The sequence below is a fragment of the Capsicum annuum genome, chromosome 6 (genome assembly GCF_002878395.1).
Source record: "Capsicum annuum cultivar UCD-10X-F1 chromosome 6, UCD10Xv1.1, whole genome shotgun sequence".
Classification (NCBI taxonomy): domain Eukaryota; kingdom Viridiplantae; phylum Streptophyta; class Magnoliopsida; order Solanales; family Solanaceae; genus Capsicum; species Capsicum annuum.
Genome location: NC_061116.1, coordinates 216,670,127 through 216,682,915, shown reverse-complemented (window position 1 = coordinate 216,682,915; position 12,789 = coordinate 216,670,127). Strand labels below are relative to the sequence as shown.

At 37.1% G+C, this 12,789-nt stretch overlaps 2 protein-coding genes and 1 pseudogene across 2 annotated transcripts; all 3 read right to left on the bottom strand.

The window, feature by feature from the left end:
• Nucleotides 1–586: 586 nt before the first annotated feature.
• On the bottom strand, nt 587–2,179 carry LOC107874679 (polygalacturonase inhibitor). The gene has a single exon (XM_016721436.2). It carries the CDS (start codon nt 1,925–1,927, stop codon nt 812–814), a length of 1,116 nt encoding a protein of 371 aa, XP_016576922.2. The 5' UTR covers nt 1,928–2,179; the 3' UTR covers nt 587–811.
• Nucleotides 2,180–6,484: 4,305 nt separating this feature from the next.
• On the bottom strand, nt 6,485–8,925 carry LOC107875779 (stomatin-like protein 2, mitochondrial). Its single transcript, XM_016722615.2, has 9 exons — nt 8,541–8,925; nt 8,200–8,443; nt 7,952–8,101; nt 7,723–7,780; nt 7,541–7,633; nt 7,348–7,446; nt 7,162–7,253; nt 6,963–7,022; nt 6,485–6,868 (listed from the first exon to the last, which is right to left on the bottom strand). Exons 1-9 carry the CDS (start codon nt 8,747–8,749, stop codon nt 6,653–6,655), a joined length of 1,221 nt encoding a protein of 406 aa, XP_016578101.2. The 5' UTR covers nt 8,750–8,925; the 3' UTR covers nt 6,485–6,652.
• A 1,887-nt stretch (nt 8,926–10,812) lies between these two features.
• On the bottom strand, nt 10,813–12,735 carry LOC107875778 (annotated as a pseudogene).
• Between the last annotated feature and the right edge of the window lie 54 nt (nt 12,736–12,789).

Sequence of the window (12,789 nt, the reverse complement as noted above, 5' to 3'; positions counted from 1 at the left end):
CATTGCATCAGTAAGTTCTTTCAAATGGTAATAACTGTTATGGTAAATACTTACCTGTACTAAATATGTTTAACCTTAGAATTTAAAAGTTAAAAGTGAAAATTACGTATGACTTAATCATGATTAAGTGTGAATGTGTATATGAAAGATACATGTAATTACATAAGTAATTAGTCAGATATTAGATGATGTGCTTGATTATTAAAAATCAAAGTTTACTTCGTATATCAATTACTGCAATTTCAGCGTAAAATCCTTTTTACAAATTTTAAGTGAAAAATAACTTGATTAGTCAGTTAATTGAAATTATAAAAAATTATATTTGAAGTGTTACCCCGTCTCTTAGTTTCATATCGAAATAAATAAATAACAAACTTAGCGTTACATTATATGATTATATTTAATGATAAAAATTGTTAGGAGTGACCGAGATAAAAGTTGTAATTAGTTGAGTGACCATTTGAGAAATTAATTCCTGATAGTTTTGTCCGAGTGTAAATCGCCACAGATATAAACTTTACTACCCATTTTATCATGGATTTCAATTGTGCCACGTAAATTGACACAGGTTAGTAGATAGCACTTGTGTGAGAAAATGACAAATTCAAAAAGATGAAAGAGGGGAAGGGGGTAAGGAAACAGAACTGCAATGGGACCATAGTTCCACTTGTATGAGCCTCACCTACCCAACCATCCCCCAAATGGCTTATCTTGAAAAAGATATTGTGACAATGTAATCTTGGATTTGCTTGCATATTGTTCATCACAATTAGCAGGAGCTCTAGTACATTGGGCTGCCGTTTATTGATCATCATGATGATTTACAGGGAGGCAGCGGATAGTCACACAAGCATTTGTTATGGATATATGAATACATATCAAACCGGATCATATATCCACCTTGTGGAATTCTCCCACACAGATTGTTGTAACTCACATTGAACTCTTGCCATGGTCTACTAGCAAAGCCTGCTGGAAAGTCACCATAAATATTGTTATGATTCAGTTTTAAACTCACTAACTTCTCCCCGAATTTTAGCTTTGAAAAGTCGAATTCAAACTTGTTCCTGGACAAATACAATTGAAATGTATTTGAATCTTCGCCAAACAAAAAAGAGATGTCTCCTTCAAGCTTGTTCGCGGATAAGTCAAGTGTCTCAAAGCTCCATCCAGTAAAAGACCTTGGTACAACTCCACTTAGTTTGTTACGTCCAAGGTAAAGAAACTCAAGTTTTGGAGCTAATTTTCCGAATGATTCTGGGATTGTTCCAGTGAGATTGTTCCTGTCTAAACGAAGGTACGACAAGTTTGATAGTTGGGAGGGTGAAGGAGGGATTGTACCTACAAGGTTGTTGTCTGACAAGTCAATGTGTGTTAGGCTTTGCAACTTAGTACCAAGAAACTCAGGGATCGGTCCTGAAATGTTTGTTTGAGTGATTCTCAAGAATGCGAGATTCGTTAGTTTGGCTATTGTGAGAGGAATTGGACCTGAAAGATTGTACATTTTGGTGATGTCCAAATGTTGGAGATACGAGAGGTCTCCGATGGTTGGTGAGAGGTAGCCGGCATCCTGAATCCTGATGAGGCTAAGGGAAGTAACTCGGTTGGTGTTGTCATCACACGAGAGAGTGGATTGTGCCCATTCATCACAGCAATCGGTTTTGGGATCCCATGTAATCAAGTCACGGGGATTGCCAAGTGCCTTCTTGATTTCTAGGAGAGCTTTTTTGTCATTTGGGTTGCATCTTTCGGAGAGAGATGTAGAGACAAAGATTAAGAGAGAGAATGAAAGAATCGAAACTAGAGAGGGCTTCATTTTAGGAAGCATATGTGATGTATATTGAGATATTTTGATGGTAGTATTTATAGAAATTTGCTTACAATTAAGTACCGTAGACCTTGTGGTTTGGCCTTTTTCTGGATCCATGCATGGTGAGAGCTTACGCCGGCTGCTTTTTTTTTTGACTTGATGTATTTTGAAGTGTTGGGTGTCCCTCTCACAATGTGCCCAACAGCTAGAATGAGAAGAATTTTATACAACTAGCGGTATTAACATCTAAGTAAGAGAATACAAGAGGAATTCTATGGTATTGTAGAATCTGGTTTCTGCTTAGGTTTCTCTTTTATTTTTCAAAAACTGTTTCGTGTCTGCACTCTGCTACTTGTTTTTGAAAACATAAAAAAGCAAGAGAATGCATGTGTGAAGCATTAAACTTGTATTGCTAGTACTGTCCAGTATTCTTTTTGGTCATTTCATATAAATGAATATCTTGCCTAGTCAGCTAGTTATAGTAGTTAGTTATTACTGTGAGGTTTATAAGATTTGTGATGATATGCCTTAAAAAGGCAAATTACTGACCATTATTTTAGTGAAATGGACCAAGTATCCATAGAGGCGGAAAACAACTAGCATGGGATTGAGATTAATTGACTGATTTGATTATGATCGACCTTGTTTACATACCTGCAAATAGTTTTCACTTTATAAGGTTTCTTTAATTATTGTATTAGTATGGTATGGTCCATGGTTTGTCATTAAATATGGACAATGATGAGCCGCACAAGGTTTGCTGTTCGACTGATTAACACGAGGTGGAGCTAGCCTAGTAATAAGGTTCATCCAAATCCACCTTCAATAAAAAATTATATTATTAATATATGAATAAAATACTCTTTTATATATATATATATATATATATATATATATACGTAGATGTTGAACCCTTTTGGTGAATTTTTCTTCAGATTTTAAATTTCCTAAGCAGAAATCCTGGCTCCACTGCTTATTTACATGAAAACCTAGATGCTACTTAGAAGTCCCATTAACAGGTAAAAACCAAAGCCATAACCTTCAAATCTTGATAGAGATAAAAGATGACAAAAACATATCCAGTATATTCCCACACAATGGGGTTCAGAGAGGATAGAATGTACGCAGTTTGTACCACTAACTTTCAGCTCAAGATAAAATACAATCCAAAAAAAAATTAAGAGATACAAAAGATAATAAGAAAGTAGCACAATAGTAACATAATAATACCAACACAAAATAAGCTAACAGAAGTGAGCCGCCCAAAACAATATATATAAACAAGAATTCAATAACAAAAAATTACAAACATATCAGTACGACTACTAACAAGAACAACAATCCTGTGTACTACCATGAACACAATCTGAACTTCTAACCTTTTATCCTAATTCGCGTTCGTCACTCCAGTTTTGATAAAAGACGACATTTACTATTTTTTTCAATTAGTTTAGTTTGATCGATAGAATTATTCCAAAGATGTTTGACCCCGATTCAATCGAGGATACCTTTACTAATTCCACATTATTGAAAAGAAATATCCAAAGTACTGTATGGATTCAGATTAACGTTCCATTGAACATGGACTAAAATGATTAGGTTTTAAGTTGTGATTGGCTCTGTATAGATGAGCCACCCCACATGGATTTTCCTTAAAGAAACTCTAAAAAAAAAAAAAAAAAAACAGTCCGGTGCACTAAAGTTATCGCTATGCGCAGCGTCCGGAGAAGGGCTTCACCACAAGGATGTATCGTACGCAGCCTTACCTTTCATTTCTGCTAGAGGCTGTTTACAAGGCTTGAACCCGTAACCTCCTGATCACATGACAGCAACTTTACCAGTTACTCCAAGTGCCTCCTTCTAAACTCTAAAACAAAATGATTATAAAATAAACAAATAGCCTTAAAGTGGAAAAAACTACTATAAAGAATCAAACTTGCACCACATATATCAGAATTCTATTAATGTCAATATCCACATGGTAAGGCCATGGTTCATAGTAGGGCTAGGCTAGACAAGTGGACTACTCTGTCAATGCTTAAAACTCAACTAATTCAAATGCACCAAAGCTAGCGTAGGAGGAAAAAGAAAATTAGAAAAATTTCACGCGGATTGGTCCCACCAAAATAATTGCACCAATAATAGCTTATTCTTCAATTTTTGGAAAAAGTCATATACTCTGAACCATTGAAAATGGTAGATAAATATGATCCGTTATACTTTAAAATTATTTTACCCTTGTTATTTAACTTTAGATATGTATATAGCCTCGAATTATTAAAAATGGTACGTATATGTCCTTCAATTAGACGACACACACCAAATTAACCCATTAATTCCATAAGGATGAGTACATGTGGCGTGATCATCTAACTGAAAGGTATATATGTACCACTTTCAATAGTTCGAGGGTACATACGTATCCAAAATTAGACGGCAAAGGTACAAATAATTTAAAAGTATAATAGAGATATTTACGTACCATTTTTAATATTTCGAAGGTATATATGACCCTTTTCCGTTTTATTTTTTAAGACATAAATATATAACATAAAAAGACCCTCAAACTCGACCTCAACTGATAAATAAACACTTCTATTTTAAATATATGCATTAAACGCGTCATCTCATCTTTATGTAAGTTGAATATTTTATCTTACTAAATAATCATCTAAACATCTTTAATTTATATGTCACGTCAATATCAATGTCCATAAGACACAATAAAAATTAGTAAGAATATTTAGTTGGCAATTAAGATCAAGTCACGGTGTGCACTCTCAAAGGCGAATGCTTACTTAACAATCGGGTCCAAATTTGAGTTTTGTTTATATGTTAGGTCTTTCCAAAATGCAACAATGCTCTGAATATTTCTCATGATTAGTTCACATTTTGACAGAGTCACAGAAGAAAGAAGGAAGAAATTTCTCCCCTTTTAGTCAACATAAAACCCCCAATTTCAATCCATTCTAGGGTTTACAATTTCTCAATTAGGATTCCTCTTAACCTTTCATCCATACAACTACAAGAATAGAGAGATATTGGCATCTTCGTATCATCAATTTTGGGGAAAACAATTTCTCTAGTCATTAGATTAGCTTAACAATGAAACCCAAGCTGAAAATACTGTCATTTTCTGTAATTTTTTTGTCAATTACTTTAATTTCACATAGTCTAAATCCATTACCTTCGCATCAAGATGATGAAGATAAATGCCCTAGAACTCCATATCCAACTGATTCTTGCCCCATCAATTGCTTCCGACCCGACCCGGTTTGTGGTGTTGATGGAGTTACCTACTGGTGTGGTTGCCCCGATGCTCACTGTGCTGGTGTTCGTGTTGATAAATTAGGGCCTTGCAGTGTGGGAAATGGAGGATCCAATGCGGTTCCGGGTCAGGCTCTTCAATTGCTACATATTGTTTGGTTGATATTTCTTGGTGTTTATTTACTGTTTGGGCTTGTTTAGTTGATCGTATCTTTGTGTTGCTTCGTGGTTTTATGTCGAGTTGATAGATGTTAGATCTGATAGTATGAATTTTATATTCGATTTTGTTGGGTATACGCACTTGTATTTTATGTATATATGAATGAATTCACGGTTGGTTTTCAGATTTGTTGTTGTTGATTGTTGTGATTAATATAATTCTTGGAGATTTATATATTTTGTGTCTTGGTTTTCATTAATTTGTAGCTTAATTGTCTTTGTTTAGTATATAGAGACTCAATGGATGGACTGTGCTTGTAAGTAATTAAACTATTTTATTTCGTTGAAAGCAAGAGTAAACTTAGTTGAGTTGGAAGATTTTGGTTACTTGAGAAATTTGGTAAAGCGGAGATCTTTTGCTGTAAGATTCACAGTCTAAGACGTGTTAATCAGTAGCAGTATTATATCCCCTTTCTTACTATAACTTTAAGAAAGAAATCAACAAATGCTCCCTTGTTAGACTTCGAGAAATCATGTTGGGAGGAATTCCCATGAAGTAGAATCTTCTAGAGGTGTCTAATGGGCACGTTGATTAAATTTGGGCAGGCCAAAACAGTTTGTGTTAATAAAATAGTCATGACTCAACACGTCAAAAGTATGCTTAGGCGAAGATTGGTTGAGCAATGGATCTTAACCCAGCCAATCCTACATAAAACCATTTTCTCAATTCATTTCAGCTTGCATTTTATGTGCTTCGAGGCTAGAGAAGTATTTGATCAGATAATTTTTGTTCATTGTAGTTATTGCTTGTGGAGATTAAAGTTAAACAAAGATTTAAGATAATCTTTACACCTATATGCATATATCAGTATGCACTTATTTTCCTACCTGGATGTAGGAGTCAGGAGTCTGGTGATCTTTTCCGTTTTGTGCTTTTCCTTCCTTCTTTTGGTTGGTGGGAGAGGGAGGGTCGGGGTGGATGGTGGAGTTCATTTGTTTTGTTCTTAAGCTACTAAGATAAGCTCTTATGTCAACCAACATTTGAAATGATGCAAGTATTTTCTACTTAATCGCGATCCTAAGAGGAGGTACACTTGAAGGATTAATCAGAGGATTCTTTCATTTTCATAGGTTTAAATTGAGAAGATTGCTTTCCTTCTTATCGGTTAGTATATTTTCTTGAAGTATAAAATGCGGAAATCAGATGTCAAAAGCTTATCAGAAAGAGCTTGAGCGAAGTTACTCACATGTTCCCAAAATCATGTAATTTTGCATCCACTCTCAATAATACAAATCACTGGAACAATGGTAGAAGCAATTGCATATTAAAAGAAAAGGAATCCTATCACTGACCAGATCTACTCAGGCTATAGATGTCCGTAAAGCTAGATAATATAGATGAGGCTTACAAAGCACTCAATGATCCTTCTTGTCGTCTTCATCAGTCAATTCACCAGTAATAAAGTCATCCATGATTACTGTAGATGAATCACTCTGCTTCAACTCAGCTTGAGAGGACTTTGGAAGCTCAATGCCTTCATTCTTGGTCGTTAAGTTTTTGTATATGTTCAGAGCTTGAGCCACCATGCTGGCAGGATCAGAAACACTAGTAGGAAGCAAGAGTGTTGTGCCCTATGAAATTCAAAGGGAAAACAGAAAATAAAAATGATTGGCAAATCAATAAAGCACGACAATGGAATAAATTAGAAGGCATATCATGCTTCACCTCCTTTGCAACCTTACTGAAGGCTTGGACATATTGCTCTGCAATCCTCAAGTTCGCTGCCTACAAAACTCAGTAGTGAAAAAGCTGTAAGTAAGAAGTAGATTGGCATTGATGCAATCAAATGTAGAGGCATATTTTCCTCCAAAATCTTGTTACATGTCATGGGAAAAAGACTTTGGCATGAATTTAAGGATCTCACCTCTGCACCTCCATGCTCTTTAAGGGTTCGCGACACTAAGGCAATTCCTTTTGCTGTAGCTTGTGCTCGAGAGAGTATTGCTTCAGCTTCACCTGATTCATCAGAGAGGGAGAGTATGGGTGTGGAGAGGATCAATAAAACAAGTTTTGATTTAACACAGTTTCACTAGGCAACAACTTTACTAACCTTGTGCTCTGTTGACCTGGTCCATCTTTGCAGCTTCTGAGGCAAGGATTACCGAACTCTTCCTTCCATCAGCGATGTTTATATTTGCCTGCCTCTCTCCTGTTGTACGTGACAATACACATCAATTTTAATGCAGAGAAATGGCATACATATAGCACATTGAATTTCTTCACACGGGGTGAGAAACTGTTACCTTCTGACTCAAGAACTTGCGCCCTTTTCTTACGTTCAGCTTCAGCCTGCATCTCCATAGCTGCCCTAACCCCTATAGGAGGAGATATATCCCCTGAAGAGGAAACATACATACTCAGCACCGAAAAACCATAAATTCTTTTGTAACAATGAAGAAAAATCACAGTACAACACGCCACATACTTATTTCATAACGGAGACATTTCAATCCCCAGTCTTTTGCAGCATCATTAATGGCCAACTGCAAGGAAAATGCAGAACTAAAACAATCAATATCAAGACCTTAAACAACTAAAATTAGTTCATTATTGAGCTTCAGATAATCATGAATAGAAAGAACAAATAGCCAAACTATATTGATGAAGGAGAAACAGAGTACAATTTTCTGAAAATAAAATACCAAAAAGCTTACCACTATCTTCTCATTCAAAGTATCCCTTTCCTCAAAGGTCTTGTCGAGAGTGATCTTACCAAGCTCACTGCGCATAGTCGTCTGTGCTAGTTGAATAACAGCATACAATGGATTCTCAACTCCATAGGACGCCAATTTTGGATCCACAGTCTACAATTACGCAGCAAATCAATCACATTATCCCGCATATTCAAAATTCACGCATAAATCCAGAAATTTGGAATAAGTAGTAGTTGTAGAGATTAAACCTTGACATAGAGAACGCCATCAATCGAAATGCTGACATTGTCTCTAGTAATGGCGGTCTGGTCAGGTATCGGAATAGCTTCTTCCTTGAGCGAATGTGCATAAGCAATTCGATCCACGAAAGGGACCAAAAGGTGAAATCCAGGAGTCAATGTTTTCGCATATTTCCCAAATCTCTCAACTACATACGCCTTCTTCTCAGGCACTATACGAATCCCCCAGTTCACTGGCTTCCGAAGATAATACCTTCATCACAAAACAAAAAACTAAATCACACACTACAAACTTAACAAAAAAAGATGTAAAAAAAACAACAAATAATTACGTATAATGGAGAATTTACTTGGCATAAGGGTCTTTAGAACTGAAAAAAGTGCGGACCGGAGTGGAAGTGAAGGAAGGGGACAGTTGACGTGGCGGTAGCTGATTGGAGTTTTGTTTTGTAATGAGAGAAGAAGTTACAGTGGAGATTGCTCTGATATGGGTCGAATGAAGCTGGTGATTTAGTAGTAGCTGAAGGTTCTTCACAGAGCTTGATCTTGCGATGTTCATATTGCTATTCGAATCGATGTGGAAATTTAAAATTGGATTTCTGAATGAACGAATGAATTTGGGATGAATGGAGTAGAGAACTAAAGAGCAAGAAAAGAGAACGGAACCCCTTGTTCAAGTTACTGTGTGTCTTGTTGGTCAAGATACTAGTGTTTGGATATATGATGAATAATAGTACTATTATTAACGAGAATAGTGGGAACAATATTTTCCGAAAATAGAAAAAATTCATTCAAAAAATAGAAAGCAAAAACACGAGTCTTTATTTTTTAAAAAAATAACGTATTTAGTGGGAATTGATTCTTTATCAAAACAAATAATGTATTTAGAGGGAATTGATCACCAGTCCTTTAGGTAAATTACTATTATATACCAATTTTAGAAAATATATACATAAAATATCTAATTTAACAAAAAGACCCAGGTGAGGATGGTGGGAGGCGATTCAGAATATCTCCCTGTCTTGACAGGGTTGGATCAGGGATCTACTCTTAGCCCGTTTTTGTTTTGCTTTCGTGATGGATGCGCTGACACGCCGTATCCAGGGAGAGGTGCCTTGGTGTATGCTGTTTGTAGATGATGTGGTTCTGATTGATGAGACTTGGGGGTGTGAATAATAAATTAGAGGTGTGGAGACAGACCCTGAGTCTAAAGGGTTCAGGTTGAGTAGGAGCAAGACCGAATATTTGGAATATAAGTTTAATGGCTCGAGGCAAGAGGACGAGGTGAAAGTGAGGTTGGATTCTTAGGTGGTGTATAAGAGGGATGGCTTCAAGTATCTCGGGTCCATGATTCAGTGGAATGATGATATTGTCGAGAATGTCTCTTACCATATTGGGGCGAGATGGATGAAGTGGAAGCTTACCTCGGGGGTGCTGTGTAATAAGAATGTGCCGTCCAAGCTTAAAGGCAAATTCTACAGGTGGCAGTCCGTCCGGCCATGTTGTAGGGAGCGGAGTGTTGACCAGTCAAAAACTCTCACATTCAAAAATTGAAGGTGACGGAAATGCGGGTGTTGCATTGGATGTGTGGGCTTACTAGGGATGATAGAGTTCGGAATGAAACTATCTGGGAGAAGGTTGGAGTGGCTTCGGTGGAGGACAAGATGCGGGAAGTCCGTTTGAGATAGTTCGGACACGTGATGAGAAGGGAAATGGATGCACCGGTTCGTAGATGTGAGAGGCTTGCTTTGCATGGTTTCAGGCAGGGCAGGGGTAGAAGAAATACTGGAGAGATGATTAGGCGGGACATGGAGCAGTTTCAGCTTACTGAGGACATGACCCTAGATAGGAAGATCTGGAGTACGCGTATTAGGGTAGAAGGTTAGTGCCAGTTTGGGTCTGTAGGGTAGGGCATTACTTGGTGGGTGGTGGGTGTATTATTCTTGTTATGATACCTTGTTGCATGTTGTGTTACGATTGCTTACTATTCTTTGTTCACTATTCTCTATACGTGGCGTATTTATTGCCTTGTCATCTTGTTCCATGCCTTTTGTACGGATTTTGTTACTATTCCTTATCTTGAGCCGGGGGTCTATCGGAAACAACCTTGCTACTTCTCCGTAGGTAGTGGTATGGACTGCGTACATCTTACCCTCCCCAGACCTCACGATGTGGGAATACACTGGGTTTGTTGTTGTTGTTGTAACAGAGAGACCACACAGAGATATACATAACTAAGTTATTTTCAACTTGTGTCAAGTTATCTCATTTGTTTTTCCTTTTTGGATGAAGTGTTTTCTGTTTATGTGCTTCACGGCTAGATGAGTATTTGATCAGATATTTTTGTGCATTGTAGTTGTTGCTTGCGGAATTTTTAAAAGTTACAGAAAGATTTTGTTCATATATATATAAATAAAAGCTCTCATGTCAACCAACATTATTGAAATGCTGCAAGAATTTTCTTGTTAATCCGATCCGATTGTAAGAGTTGCACACTTGAAAGGATTAATCAGAGGATTCCTTCAGTTTCATAGGTCTAAATTGAGTAGATTGGTTTGCTTCTCAAGTGTAAAATACAGAAAACCGATGTCAAAAGCTTATAAGAAAGAGCAAAAGCGAGTATGTTCTCAAAATCATGTAAGTTTGCATCCTCTCAGTAATACAATTGCCGGAACAATGGTGGAAGCTAGTCCATATTAAAAGAAGAGGAATCCTATCAATGACCAGAGCTGCTCAGACTACAGATTTTGAAAGCTAGATAAACCATAATGGCTAACTAAAAAGTAAAGCTACTAAATCGACTAGCCAGTCAAAGAACTCAGTTTCTAGTCACATCTTGATTAGTAGATTCAGCAGTTATAGAGCGGGCATTGTTGATTACTGCAGATGAATCACTCAGCTTGAGAGGTCTCTGGAAGCTTAATTCGTTCATTCTTTCTCGTTGAGTTTTTTGTAGACGTTCAGAGCTTGAGCCACCATGCTGGCAGGATCAGAAGCATTTGTGGGAAGTAACAGTGTTGTGCTCTATAAAATTGAAAAGGGAAACACATAGGATAAAAATGATTAGCAAACAGTAATGCTTGACGATATATGGACCAAATTAGAATGTATTTATCGTGTTTCACCTCCTTTGCAATGTTACTGAAGGCTTGGATATACTGCTCAGCTATCCTCAAGCTTGCTGCCTACAATACACAATTGTGAAAAAGCTGTGAATTGGAATGGCGTTGACGCAATCAAATGTAAGTTTCTGAATTTAGACAAGCATATCTTTCTCCAGAAACTTGTTACAGTTGGGCATGAATTTGAAGATCTCACCTCTGCACCTCCATGCTCTTTAAGTGTTTGTGACACCAAGGCAATTCCTTTTGCTGTAGCTTGTGCTCTAGAGAGAATGGCTTCAGCTTCACCTGATTCATCAGAAGGTTGAGGGAATCAATAAAACAAGTTTGAGATATCACATGGTATCACTAAGCAACAGGTTTACGAACCTTGTGCTCTGTTGACCTGGTCCATCTTTGCTGCTTCTGAGGCAAGGATCACCGAACTCTTCCTTCCATCAGCAATGTTTATGTTTGCCTGCCTCTCTCCTGTTGTACGAGACAATACACATCAATTTTCATATGGATAAAATGACATACATATGGCACATTGGACTTCACATTGCTTAAATCAAAGTGAGGAACTGTTACCTTCTGACTCCAGAACTTGAGCTCTTTTCTTACGTTCCGCTTCAGCCTGCATCTCCATAGCTGCCCTAACCCCTTTAGGAGGAGATATATCCCCTGACGAAGAAACATACATATTCAGCAATGCAGAACCATAAATGCTTTTGTAACTACGAAGAAATCAGCAGAACAAGCCACAAACTTATTTCATAACGAAGACATTTCAATCCCCAGTCTTTTGCAGCTTCATTAATGGCCATCTGCAAGGAAAGTACAGAACAATCAATACATGACCTAAAACAAATACTCATGAAGTTAATGAACAAATAGCAAAATGCAATCGATGAAGGAGAACCAAATCGAACAGGGCATCTGATGATAAAATACCGAAAAAACTTACCACTATCTTTTCATTCAAAGTGTCCCTTTCTTCAAAGGTCTTGTCGAGAGTGATCTTGCCAAGCTCACTTCGCATAGTTGTCTGTGCAAGTTGAATTAACGCATACAACGGATTCTCAACTCCATAAGATGCCAATTTTGGATCCACAGTCTACAATCATTTCAAAATTCACACCTAAATCCCTAAAATATTGAGTAACAGAAGAGCAAAACAATAAGAAGCAGAGATTAAACCTTGACATAGAGAACACCATCAATCGAAATGCTGACATTGTCCTTGGTAATGGCGGTCTGGTCAGGTATCGGAATAGCCTCTTCCTTGAGCGAATGTGCATACGCAATTCGATCGACATAAGGAATCAAAAGGTGAATTCCAGGAGTCAATGTTTTTGCATATTTCCCAAATCTCTCAACTACATACGCCTTCTTCTCAGGCACTATACGAATTCCCCAATTTATCGGCACCTGAACATGATACCTTCATCACAAAACAAAACACAATCACTCACTACAAATTTAAAAAAAAAAAAAA